The 13,157-nt window shown below is 46.0% G+C and overlaps 3 protein-coding genes across 3 annotated transcripts; 2 read left to right on the top strand and 1 right to left on the bottom strand.

The window, feature by feature from the left end:
• Positions 1-138: 138 nt before the first annotated feature.
• LAJ45_01918 (uncharacterized protein) lies at positions 139-1,460 on the bottom strand (the record flags this gene model as incomplete). Its single annotated transcript, XM_046111510.1, has 2 exons — positions 139-765; positions 1,251-1,460. 2 exons carry the CDS (start codon positions 1,458-1,460, stop codon positions 139-141), a joined length of 837 nt encoding a protein of 278 aa, XP_045975454.1.
• A 3,803-nt stretch (positions 1,461-5,263) lies between these two features.
• Positions 5,264-5,593, top strand: LAJ45_01917 (uncharacterized protein; the record flags this gene model as incomplete). Its single annotated transcript, XM_046111509.1, has 1 exon — positions 5,264-5,593. One exon carries the CDS (start codon positions 5,264-5,266, stop codon positions 5,591-5,593), a length of 330 nt encoding a protein of 109 aa, XP_045975453.1.
• Positions 5,594-11,141: 5,548 nt separating this feature from the next.
• On the top strand, positions 11,142-12,096 carry LAJ45_01916 (uncharacterized protein; the record flags this gene model as incomplete). Its single annotated transcript, XM_046111508.1, has 2 exons — positions 11,142-11,554; positions 11,616-12,096. 2 exons carry the CDS (start codon positions 11,142-11,144, stop codon positions 12,094-12,096), a joined length of 894 nt encoding a protein of 297 aa, XP_045975452.1.
• Between the last annotated feature and the right edge of the window lie 1,061 nt (positions 12,097-13,157).

Raw genomic sequence — 13,157 nt, 5'->3', positions numbered from 1 at the left:
AAGGTAAGGAATGCAATATAATAACGCAAGAAGTCTTTCTTGTAGAATAAACGCAAAATTTGATAGTGACAGCGCAAAACATCGTGACAATATCACACGATAAGAAAACATAAAATACCCCAAACGCAACAGCAAAAATCAGACTGCACTTGCCAATCTCTCGTAATAGGTTCTCAATCCCAAGACATGCGCCCTGGGCGGGTCATTTCTTAGAACTCTACCTTTACCCCAGCGTGAATTCTGCCTTTGGCTTCCACCGATACATCGTTTTGTGAACCTCGTGGCCATTTCTCTCACCTTTGGCCTTTCTTCTTCTAGATATGCCTTTTCGATCCAACCTACTCGCTCAGCATCCGCCAAAGAGGGTCTTTTATTACCAACCCAACCTCTCAGCATATCCTTTACCCTCTGCTTCTCCAACTCTTTTGCGGTACCCAGAAACACCGGCGAAATTCTAACAGGTTGCCATATTGCCGTATCATCTGCCGATTTGTGATAATACGGCGCGGGAAGAACACCGCGCTCAATTAGAGACGGTATTGATGGCCTATTAGACAACTTACGCTTCAAGCGGATAAGAGTCAATGAACGAGCGAGAGATCTTTGAGCCACCTGTCGACGAGTCAAGTATATTCGGCCACTCCTCTGGACGTCGTCCAAAGAGGGTCTGTGAGAAAGCGAGATGTTGAGCGTTTGCTTTGCTGTCTTGAGACGTGTGAGGTGCAGGAGAGGGTCCGTGGAAAGTGCCCTGAGGTGGCGGGAAGTCTACACGAAGGCGTATGACTAAATTAGAATGTTGATTCATCGTTGACAGTCTGTCAATCAGTATCAAAAATAAATTTTTTAAAAAAAATCCCTTGCATGTCGTTCTTTCCCTTTTTTATATATTTTTATTTTTTTTTCCTTTTCCCAATGACTTGTCCTCCAGGAATCAATGTAATTCAAATCTCCTGACTGATGAGGCAGGCACGGAGAGTCCCATGGTGACAGATCGTAGATGATGATGTAAGATATATAAAAAAAAAAACAGAAAATAAAAGACAACGGGCGAAACAGAGGGCAAAGATGTATAAAAATAAGGTAACACAACGGCTCGATTGACAATTGAGAGGGTCCACTCCCTCGTCCGTTGTGCCCACATGTACATACATGCGTTCCTTAGTACATGATCAACCGCCAACATGATGTTTTGGATTGCGACAGGCATAAGGAATCATCAATTAAACGAAATGCGGGGGAGTGGTACTAACTCTCGCTAACACGTAGAGCTCGGGAACATCCAGGAATTTTAAAATATAGAGGATGAGCTCGTCTGGAAACGTTACCAGTCCCACCTGCGCCGCCGGCGATGATATCGCAGCAGGGGCAGAAGAAGATGAAGTGGAATCTGGTGCTGTTTCTGTTGCTGCTGCAGCCAGCTGCAGGATATTGAAACATGTAGTTGGGGTTGAGTCCACCATTATGACGATGAAGCAGCAAAGCAAGTTAACCCAAATTCACGGTTCTGCGTTGGCGATGGACAGTTATCTTTCTCCAGAACCTCGAGAAGAGTAAGAGGAGTTGCTGCTCACAAAGCAGACGTTCAAACAAGGCGCTCGGCCGGGACCTTACCTACTTCCTGGCTCCATGACACAGCCCTAGTAACCGATGACGACAGCCACTAGCTAGAGTTGCTACTGGCAACTGCTACTCACTTGCTTGTACCACGGCAACCGTCAACCACAATAATAATTTGAGACATCAACATCTAGTAGTAATTGTAACTAGTTAGTAACAACCTCTACATCTGGATATTAATAGGAAAAAGAAATGAGAAACAAATCATAACCACACCGACCCAAGACATACACGTACACCTACATATATTACAAATGCACGACCCTTTGTTGAAGGCACCTACCTACCTGCACGTATGTTGTACATTTATATTTAATATGACCCAAGTAATAGCTTCGGTCAGGAACTTTTTTCCAGGCGTATGTTTGTCACTTTGCGGCCCTGACTCGAAAAAAAAAGGTTTATCCAACAATCACCCAGAGATAGATTGAAGGGAAAGAATCCATCATTGGCTCGCATCGCTACCCCCGACCCGCAGGCTGACAGTATCACCTGCACAGCATCAAACCAATGGAGGGCAGATCCGAAAGATCAAGAGAACCGGCCCCAGAAACGAAAAACGCACAAAATCGAACGAAAAACTAAAATGCAAATGCAACGTAGAGGATGGCGAACGTATGGCGTGTACATGCATACATGTGGGATCCATCCGTGCTTATTTTTTTCAATGTACTGACCCTTTTGGCTATCAATTTCCTTCGGTGTTCGTTCCCTGCACAGACACTAATGTACCGTATCTACCCTACTCTTGACTCTATATGTATTTCTCGCAGACGGTACAGGGATTGGGCGATAATGCTGCCTTACATGTCTGCATCTCATGGCATCAACCTCTCTTCTTTCCTGGCCTGCTCTTTCCTGGCCATAGCCTGCCCCGCTTTCCATCTCCTGTAACCTATGTAAGTGCTTGTAATTTACCCCCATATATTTTGCCTTCGGCTTCAGAGGCGAATAACAAGCTGCCTAAAGCAATGAGTCCCGAGTGGGACCCCGGATTGTCTCAGGCATATGGCAAGCCTCACATGAGACATCGGAGCCCGAGCAGAGAATGCCAGCTATCCTTGGCATGCAGCAGTAGCATAATGTTCCATGAAACATTCTAGAAGGTCATAACGCTTTAACCACATGGAACGTGGGTTAAACTCTCAAACCCTGAAAACTGAACTCGAGGGAAACACAACGGCCTCAGCAACCTTCTAGGAGCTTAATTTGGAGCATGAGGACACAAGTACTAATCATCAAGGGGGGGTGACTGGAACAAAAACTCATCAACGATAGTTTATTCTGCGTTATGTACCATAAATCAAGGGGAAAATTGTGTATCAGCAAAAAGAATTGGAGGGGTCGGGAAACAGGGCTGATTGAGCAATAACAAACAAATTGAACGCTGGCAAACTAGCGTAACAATGAATAAGAGTAGTCTTCTTCGTCTCCAGCTTCCCTCAATTAGCCCAACCCAACCTCTCATCCTTCTATTTTTCAAACTTCCTGACAAGTGCATCTTGATAAATGCCGCGCTTAAAGTTTTCCCAAATATCGAGATGGTGCTTGACTGCTGCCTTGCTTTCACTGCCCCCCTTCTTCTGCTGTTGTGTGACTATCTCCTTCATTTTCATTGCTGTATATCGACGGGCAGGTCAATATGATGTCTTTGGAAATTGCTGTGCCGCTCACAAAAGAAAGTATGCCGTTTAACGACATACTATGTCTACTGAAGGGGTTTTCTTTGCCACCTAGGGCACCAGAGCTAGCTTCAGGGACCATCAATGGGCCAAATCAGCGGTCTTCAAGGATCTTCTGCTTCTAGAGCACGGCTGATCTGATGCAATTCACTGTAATCTACCTGAGCCGGCTTTCCATAACATAATATGGCCACCGCCTCTCGGATCCAAGACGTAATTGAGTTCACAGCCATAAGAACAGCCCATCAATTGAGCCTCTTCATTCAAGGTGACAGCCATACCCTGTTTGCCACGTCAGTTTGGATAAAGTCTCGATCGTAGCGCCTGCCTCATTTACATGGAGGGGGGGGGGGGGGGTGCAATGAGGCAAGAAAGAAAGTGATGGGCGAAAAGAATCTATACGAGTCATTCATGCATTGCTTTCCTTATCTGAATGCTCTGGAAGAACGGAGCACAGAAGAGGTAAAGCCGCCGGGCCGTAACTCTGGGAGTGGTGCAAGGTTCGTAGGAGGGGTACAGGAGAATGATAATCAGCTGAACGATTATAATCCCAAAAAAAGATGTAAGTGTTTTATGGAAACCAATCCAAATCCTCAATTGAGCAATCATGAAAAATGGAGACCGAGGTAGACACAGTCTTGTGACTGAAGGTGCATTTTTAGGAAACACCCGGGTCTACGGATAGTTGAATGATTTCAAGGCAACAAATGTCCTTAAAACAAAACATGTTTACCTGCAGTATAGTTCAAATAAATTCGAAAAAAGCTGAGATAAGACCCCGGCCAACCCGGATGACGAGGCTGTAGCTGAGAGAAAGGTGTGGAGCCATAGTGCAAGAAAAAAAAAGGTGAAAGCAACCGGTGTTGGAGAGGGGGGGGGGTATGGAGGGGTTTGAAATGTCTGCTTTTCTTGGTTGTTTTGTTGGTGTACTGATTCGGAGCAGTGGAAAGCACGATCATCTTGATAGCCGGAATTTTGGCGCAAAAAGAAACAAAATTCATGCGTTGAATTGCGCCAAAAGAATCCTAGTCCTGGGGAGGCAAATCCCAAGATACTTTCATCCTTCATCCTAGTTCAGATATCTCGTGCCACTAAGTAAAGGGACTCCGTGAAACCCCCGTAAATAACGACCATTCAGCATACTCTCAATGCATTGACCCCATAGTGCATGCACCCACGTCCCGTTCATCACATACACACGTGATGAACAAGCTTGCAACCCAATCTATGAGCTTCTGCAAACAAGGGGTAGTAGAGAGAGTTGTGAAAAAACCACAACACCATAAAGCATCTGATTTAGTAGCACGGGACGAGTGAGACAGGGTGAGGTGAGAGCCAGGAGTGCATAGTCAAAGGCCTCCGTGAGGGGTTAAACGGGGAGATAGGAGATAGTTGGTCAATTGATCGAATGGGAAGAAGAATTACTGTTTCCGGGAGACGAAGTTGGAAGCGAAGGGGACACGCCTGCTCAATGGAAACAGTTGAAGAGGGTGTGGGAGCAGGGGTTAATGTCCAGAAGGAACGACGATCGTTGTGATTGCGTGCCTCCATTATGCTTCGCAATTGTGTGTTGTTCGAAAGGCGGTTGAAAAGAACCATGAGCTGACTAGCGTGATCGGAAATAGTTGAAGATTCTGTAACTGTTGGTAGTATCAAGTCTTGACGGAGGTGTTAGGATATACATGTTGTATCAATATCTATCAACCATAAATACCCCCCATCATCGCCCTCGATTGCTTCCTCATCCTCATCATTCCTCTCGAGAAGCACAGACTAGAGCCTGAACCCGTTCTCAAACATAAAACATACTTTGCATTCTTTGCCGCCCTCAAGCAGCTTCCCCACAATATCCAAAGCAACCCCCACCAAATAGCTCTCTCAAATCTTTAAACCACCCCCCCCCCCCCCCAAACCACCACCACCAGATATCAATCGTTTTCGAAACACCAAACAAATCAATAAACATGTGCTTCTACGATCAGCAAATCTTCTCCTGCAACGATCACAAATGGGGACGATTCCGTGCCCACTGTAACAAGGAGTACCGAACCGGCGAAACCTGTGGCATGAAGTTGATATACGAAGCTACTCGCGTCAATGGCAAGTGCCAGAATTGCAAGAAGTACGAAGTAACCTGGCGCAAGATTGTTCAGGCTACTGAGCGAGTGGCCCGATGGGAAGCCGAAGGAATCAACCCCGTGTCGACCGATAAGGAAAGGCTCAACATTGCCGCGTGGCAAAAGGAGTTGAAGGATATGGAGCTTCTGAAGCAAACCAAAATGCGAACGATATAATTGAATGCCGACTGGCGCTTAGTAACGAGGGATTTGTTTGAAGCCTGTACCGGTGTTTATTTTTATTATTTTCTTATGTGTTGATGATCGTTCCCTTTTTATTTTCTGGTGTTTTCATTGTGTTTTGGTGGAGCGGAATTAAGAGTGTTGAAGTGAGAACACTGAGGTGACGTCGTGGTAACGGGATCCGCCGAGGGTCCAGAATCGGACAGGGGTTACTATTCCAGGGATCTAAAACTGTTTCATTTTTTTCTTTTCTCTGTCTTTCGCTGTAATTTTCGTTTATCTTGTACACAGATGTCTGTGATATCTCAATAAACTCTTCAGAAAATCTGCAACCGCGCTGCTACTGAGTCGTTAATGATACTTTGTGATGTTTGGCGTTTTTGTTTATGTTTCGGGAGCCAATTGAGGATTGAGGTGGTTCCTGGGGTGGTGATCCATAAATAGAATCGAGACGAGCGACTCCTGATACAACACCATTGTCCGGCGATCCCGTTTTGAGGCTCTGCCCATTGTAAACAAGCTAAACAAAAACACCACATAAAAACAAGTCCCAAAGTAGTGCGACGAGAAGCCCTGAGGATAGTTATTCGATGCGCCTGTCTTCCCGTTGCGTCGGAGAAATAATGATCCCCTTGATCCTCATACGGTTGACGAACGTTGAAGCGCCCTGTCGAATTAGAGCGAGTGGGCGTTAAGAATAGGTCTCGACGCTCTAGTACCCTTCCAAAGTATTAAAACAACGTGTGTTGTCATGATAATCTCCTATGATTTCAAGAGAAGAGAATGCTTCCTCATGTTGTTGTCGTCGAGTGTTGAAGGATGAGTGTCCTTCGGACAAAGCGGGGTCTGAGGTAATTGAACTCGCGACCCGTGCCAACTTAGCGCTGGCCGGTCTGTGAAATACACACAGCTGGTTAATACCACAGGAAGTTCGTCACAACCCTTATTATCCTCTCTTCTCCTCCTCCATGAGCAAGCCGTGAATGAGTTGAGAATATGTTAGTATGTGATGAGGATGTGTCCTCCGAACTGGAATGATAACGAAAAGTGCGAGACAGAGCATAATTGTGGCCATCTTCGGTCGCTGACGGCCCGGCTGAGATGAAAGAGTGGGGTAGCCCATTATGTATGCAGTTATGGCCAACGCCGCCCAACAACGACATGAATGACAGAGATAAAGCGCCAAAGATCTGAAAAAACATAAAAGTCTTCAACATCCGACTTTGGGTGTGCCTACTATATGTATTCCTCCCCTTCGTTCTGCCAACGCGTCTACGAGCGATATGCTAACAATCATCCATACAGAAACCACAGAGAACGTGGCAGGTATTTTTCGAGACGCACGCATGAAACGTTCCTCCAAAAACAGGAACAACATTAACAACGCAGCAAACTCCACAGCCCGTCAATTACAATTTCCTCAGCTTGCACGAAGTACTGCAAGTGGGGGTTCTTTTGCCGGATTCTGAAAGTGCTTGGCGATCTTTTTGTACAGAAATGTACCTTATCGTCCATTTTAGGGTCGGTCTACCTGTCAAAACGCACGCGACTTCTTCGGGTGATCTGTGAGGGATCATTGTTGCGATATGATTGGTTGGATTGGCCGACAAGGTACTATTTTTTGTGACCATATGCCATCGTCACGCGTATTCACACTACCAGGCATTTATGCCCTCACACACATATTGAAGGAATCTATATATGAAAATTCTAATTACAGGAAAATTGTTGGCTCCAGCGATTGAGAAAAGTATTTGCGCTATCAACTGAAAACCTAAGGCATGCGCTTGAACCTAGCCTGTTTTGTTAATCGCTACTGCATCTTGCATGGTTCAGGTCCTTGGAATCAACTCGCAATGATATTTTTGACGACTTTTTAGGAATCCCCCGCTCCGCCCCGCATTTGAGTTCTAGCAGCATTTACGATAGGATACATGGTTTAAGAGTAATTTCGGCGCACCATGAGGTCAAATATAACTACATCGGCGCCCTAAAATTGAGTGGCATTTTTGAGCCTGGAAATGATATCTCCTCCAAAATACCCAGACTAAATCGAGATTCCTTAGTTTTGTTTATTTAAGAATGCTATGGAATTCTTCCCAGAATTCTTAGAAAATACTGAGCCTCTCCTGCCAGCAGTGCTTAATTGATAATCTGGCCAGCTGGCCATACGTCACAAAAATCGGGGTGAAAAACTGTATCCTTGATTAACTGAGTGTGTTTCGTGTTTCATATGTTTATCTAAACTTCCAATCTATTGGTCCTACGCCTGCCAGCTCGAACTGGGTAGAAAAGTAGACTAGTCTCAAGACGTCCCCTTGTATTGACGTGCGCTTGTCTCCCCCAATGATTTCAATAATTCCAACACCACTTTTGGCTCCCATTTATGCCATCCTGTTGTAAACGCCGTTTCCCCAGAGGAGAGTCTCCAATATATTGCATAAATATGGGTAACGTTTCCGAGTGCTATTCGTTGATCCGATTGCCGCCGCTACCGATGTATATCCCCTTCTTATATATATATGCACTTTGTGGGATTTTCGCCGTAAACTATTTTTATGAGTGTAATTCCTAAGAAAACTCTTTACTTTTATTCCCGTAAAGAGTAATAGAAGTCCTCTCTTCCGCATCGTAATTTATTATCCATAGATATCATTCTCGTTGCTCAGCTGAAGATCAATAGCGTCGCTATAAAGAAACATCTGCAGGATGACCTCACGGTATGAACACAACCATCGAGCTGATAGTCTCCTCAAGCTTACGCCCCAGATACGTGTTATCTTTTTCACAGTATCAGCCTTGATTTAGCTACGGAATTTGGAGCGAAAAGCCGACCACGAGCAGGCTTTCTGCATGTCTGACTGGTTAGCATAGTGAAAAGATATTGCCGTAATTCATATTGCCATTATCTTTCTGTCCGGGCTATGCAGCTCAGGTGGTGTGTGTCATTGAGTTTGGTGCTTCCAATCGAATCAAATCATGACACATACTGAACTGAGGCCCTCCGTACCCTACGAGAGAGGTCACGATGGTATATAGCATTGATAAGAGATATGCTGTCATGGCGCTTGGAAGCTGCGACCTTTTGGGTAGCTACAGTTGCTCTGCAAAAACTTCCATGGTGTGCCCCAAATTTCTTTAATAGAAAAGAAAAAGGGCGTCCATAACCTCCTCCACGTACTCGTGAGGCCTAACTATGACCACAGTTAAACAACTGCCTAGCTAGGCCACGGCGACCTTTTCTTATTCCCTTTTCCCCGCAGTATAGTCCTCTTTATGTTCCTGTTAAGATCATGCTATGTCCAAACCATAGACAGACGTACCTAGCCGGAAGTAATGGCATGTATGGTGAGCTGAGCTGAACTCGGATCGGAGCTTGGATGAACTTTTGGAAGCTATACCCAGACTAGCCCAGTGACGCATCCAGTGCCATGAGATCCTCTAAATCCCAACGCTAGTCTCAGCCAATTTAGGACAACAATACCGGGATCAATGCCGGAAGAGCTATTGACTGGGCTTCCCACGTTTGTGTGGTTGAGAACAATGTCCCGTAATGTAGTAGGGTTAGGGATGCCAACACAGCCAATAAGAGGTCTTGTTCATCAGTACCTCCTCTGCAGATGCTGATTACAAACATGGTTAGTGTTGATGGACGTAAACCATTCTCTAGGTTCTAGGGCCAGTTTGTCAGTAGCCCTGAGTCATATATAGTGCCACTTGGATACCCTCGCCCAACGGACCATAGCACCGTTAGTAAGTGGCTATATGCATACCATACCAGCCACCCCGGCGCAGACCACCATGTACTACTACCACCGCACCCACCACATCACTAACGGAAACTCTACACCCAATCCCTTGTCCCTCCAAAGGACAATAGCAACCATATTATTACATATCTTGGCGCTACTCGAGGCCCACCAAATGTATTGGCCCTTATTAACAATTACCAGAGCGGATAGCTGCCGTACTCCCTCACCCTTTCCCAAACAATGGGGTATATAACGGGTGCTACGGATAATATACCTTTTTTAGCGCCAGATGAATTATGTAACTGGGAGTTCGCTATAGCGGCTCAATTGGGGCCGGAGGTTCGTACCCTTCGACGCAGGATTCAAAGTTTAGAGAGACAATAGTAATTAAAAAAGTAGCATGTACATATGTCAGGGTAGCGTCTGCCTACACGTACAGTAATATTCTTTAGAGAGCTTATGTTTCTGAATGTGTGCTTGAATACATGTACTTGGACATGACGGATGGGTAAAAAGATAGATTAGTGGTGCGTGCGACATTAGAGACTTTTTTGACTTCTCTTGGCACTAGAGGCTCTGAGTCATTATCAGTCACTCGACAATTGTATGCCAAGACATCCCCCTTCGCGCTAGCCATTTCCAAGTAAAGTTCCTGGCCCCATTGAGTGCGCCATTGAGCGTGCCTATTAGGGTCAGGCTCTTGAGGTTAGAGCTTTGACAGTACTCTTCCTTTACTACCCCCGGCAACACCTATCGTGGTCGATATTTTGGCCCTCGTAGCTAGCGCCCACTAACCCACCAATATTTGCTCTAGAGTAGGCCTGGCCATTTGATTCTTCTTACTCGGTGCGTTTCTCCCAGAGTCTCCATAGGACATGATCAGGGTAGAGTAAACAATCGCGACTAGTAAACTCAGTTACAGATACCGCTTCTCTTCACGATGCATCTCGCGCCGGCCATGGTGGTCGTTGCTAGCTGGCATATTTATTACTATTTGTGGGATGCGGCTAGACCTGTTTCACGCCAAGCCCTTTTTAGCCGCAAGTACAACTCATGTCAGAGATTTTGAAATGCCCATTCTTCGGTCCATTGCCTGGCTGGCGGTGTCTAGGCACGTCTGAGTATGTTGTGTAGACCTGTACGCTCACTGGCCATGTTTTGCTAACCGCCTGGGGTTCGGTAAGTGGGTGGCTTTACGGGCCGGCTGGGTGGGTGCTGATCTGTTAATCAGTTGGGTGGGTGTTGTTACACAAGACGTTGCAGCAGGCCAGCACATGGCGCGCGAATCTTGTTGGCGTTTGTTTGATGTTCGGCGTCCCTGCAGATGCCTGTTTGGGCATGCAGAGACTTCAGTGTCTTTGAGTTTTTTTTTGTTTAGTGATAACTAAAATTGAAATTGGAATGTAATTGTCCTCATGGCCCGTATCTCTTGAAATTACTGTAGTTACTCGACATGTAAATACACTACTTCTGGTATTGAAAGTCTAGTGATGGGATTACCTTAATCCCTGCTGCACTCGCTCAGTAAGCATATCTGCGTTAAGCTTCAGCCGTTAAGCTCTCACACTTTGACCCCTGCATCAATCTGCGCTCGGTGGCTTCGTAGCAGCCCGGGGTTGGTGGGCGCCGTCCAGTGCAGCCCGCAACTTATGCAAGGTCCCACCTCAAAAAATCATCATTTCACCACCACCTCCCTCACTACCTGCTACATAACCCTCATCCCCAACATCTATCCCCATCCACATCCCCCCATCCCCGAAACTTCCAATACCCAAAATTAATTTCTAAAAATGTACCATCCAACCCTCCTCCTCACCCTGATGGCGGGCTCCACCCTAGCCGCCTTCAGCTTCAATACCGCCGTCACTGAGGGGTTCACCTTTGATGGCCGCTTGCCCACCACCGGGGTCTCCTCGGCATGTAGCACTGCCTATTCAGCATCCATAGACTGCGATGCCAGCTTTCTGCAGCTTCGTGACTCCACCGAGGGGCCTAGTCTCTTCACCAAAGCTGGCCTTGATAAGGTTTGCACCACTGCGTGCATTGATTCTCTCAATGCCTGGGACAGAAAGCTGCACCAGGAATGTACCGACCAGGATAAGCTCTTTGCTGAGGAGCAGAACCTCGTCTATCTCAGCACTGCTTTGGATGGCACCTACCTGATCCAGGAGAACCTGTATTGGCCGTTCTGTCTCAGGGACTCGTAAGTTCGATTGTTTAATCATTAGTGTGTGATAATGGTGGGAGCTAACTGGTAATGATAGCACCACTGGAACTTTCTGCTTGATAGACACGGGTCTTTCCGAGTGGCCAACTCTCGCAGCCGCTAACGACGCCTCCGCCGTGAGTGCCTTCTGCGGTAGCGACTGCCGCATGCAGGAGTCGTTCCTCATGAACCTCTACTACAATGACTATGACCTCGTTGATGCCGAAGCCGTGTGCACAGGCCTCAACGTCTCCTCACTTCCCATGAGTGTCAACATGGAGACTACCTTTGGGTCCGTACCGTCTTCGCAGGAAGGCGTTATTGGTGACAATACTGGCGGGAAGATCCTTGGCGGGGATTACAGCTGGGAGTTCCTCATGAAGGGCGCTAGGAGTGCAAGTTCCGCGGGTTCTGCAGCGGGATCTACAGCGGGCTCTGTAGCGGCTGGAGGAGAGGCGAAGGGAGTAGCAATGAAGGCCGAGATACCGGGGGTCGTGTTTTTCTTGGCTGTTGCGGGTGCGGGTGCGTTGTTGATGTAGAGTGTGTATTTCTACATTCTTTAAGCAGCTATTTTCTTTTGTAGAGTCATAAAATGGAGTTTTGGGGTCTTATGATTTAGTTTTCACAATTCAGTAATATACTCTAATGCCAATTAATTTCTGGGTAACAGGCCGCCGAACTTATCCGTGATATAACCGGACAGGATATATGAAAATCAACACCGTAAGTATCGTATCAAGAAGTAAAAAAGAATGAACAACGAAGGCTTATACGACCAAACACTCATACTGCTGCACCAGGCCATAAGCTTGAAGCGCATAAAATTCCTCGATCCAGATGTCAATGATCAAGAAAACAGGATATTATTCTATCAAGTGTAGTGAAATGTGAGGTCAGGCAATATATTCTCATATCGCATAAATCTTCATATACAGGTCTGAAAGGCCAGCATGGACGTAAATCATGATAACACTTTGTTCTGAAGGTTGGAGTCAAGAAGGGCAAGCCATCTGTACCACCTTCGCATCACTCATGGATGGTTACCGTCTGGTGACAGACTGCACGTCATGTTAGCTACGCTACGTTTATGCACTCTGCTACTTAGCTAACGAAAAGGCCCATTTTTCAATGAGGGCGGCAGGCCTGTTTGAAATCCTGTAAGCCTAGCCGGATGCATGTAACTATATATTTAGTAGACCTTACCAAATTGGGCAAGATGAGTACCAAACATTAGCTATTAATTTGTTGGTTGGCCATATTGGGACGATATTAGTAAGGCCTACTGCATATGCATCTAGCTAGGTATGTATATAGGATTGTAAACTACATAGTACCGACCTGCCTTGATCTTTCCGCGTGGTACAAGGGGTATTTGGATTGGTGGGGTACATCGGTTGGGAGCTGCCAAGTCAAGGGGAGTAAATGATTGGAATACTACTTGACTGTGGCAACGGGTAAAAAAATAAGCCTCCAATCACGATTTACTAGCGAAAAAGGCATATATAAGCGTTTTTTGGTGATTTTAGCATTATTCTAGTATGAGACTCTATTTTTTCTAAGACTCTCTCCAGAATAAGGCACATATATGCCTTTAGCTATA

Source organism: Morchella importuna, assembly GCF_003444635.1.
Source record: "Morchella importuna strain M04M26 chromosome Unknown Morimp01GS003, whole genome shotgun sequence".
NCBI classification, from domain to species: domain Eukaryota; kingdom Fungi; phylum Ascomycota; class Pezizomycetes; order Pezizales; family Morchellaceae; genus Morchella; species Morchella importuna.
This window is presented reverse-complemented; position numbering and strand designations above follow the sequence as displayed.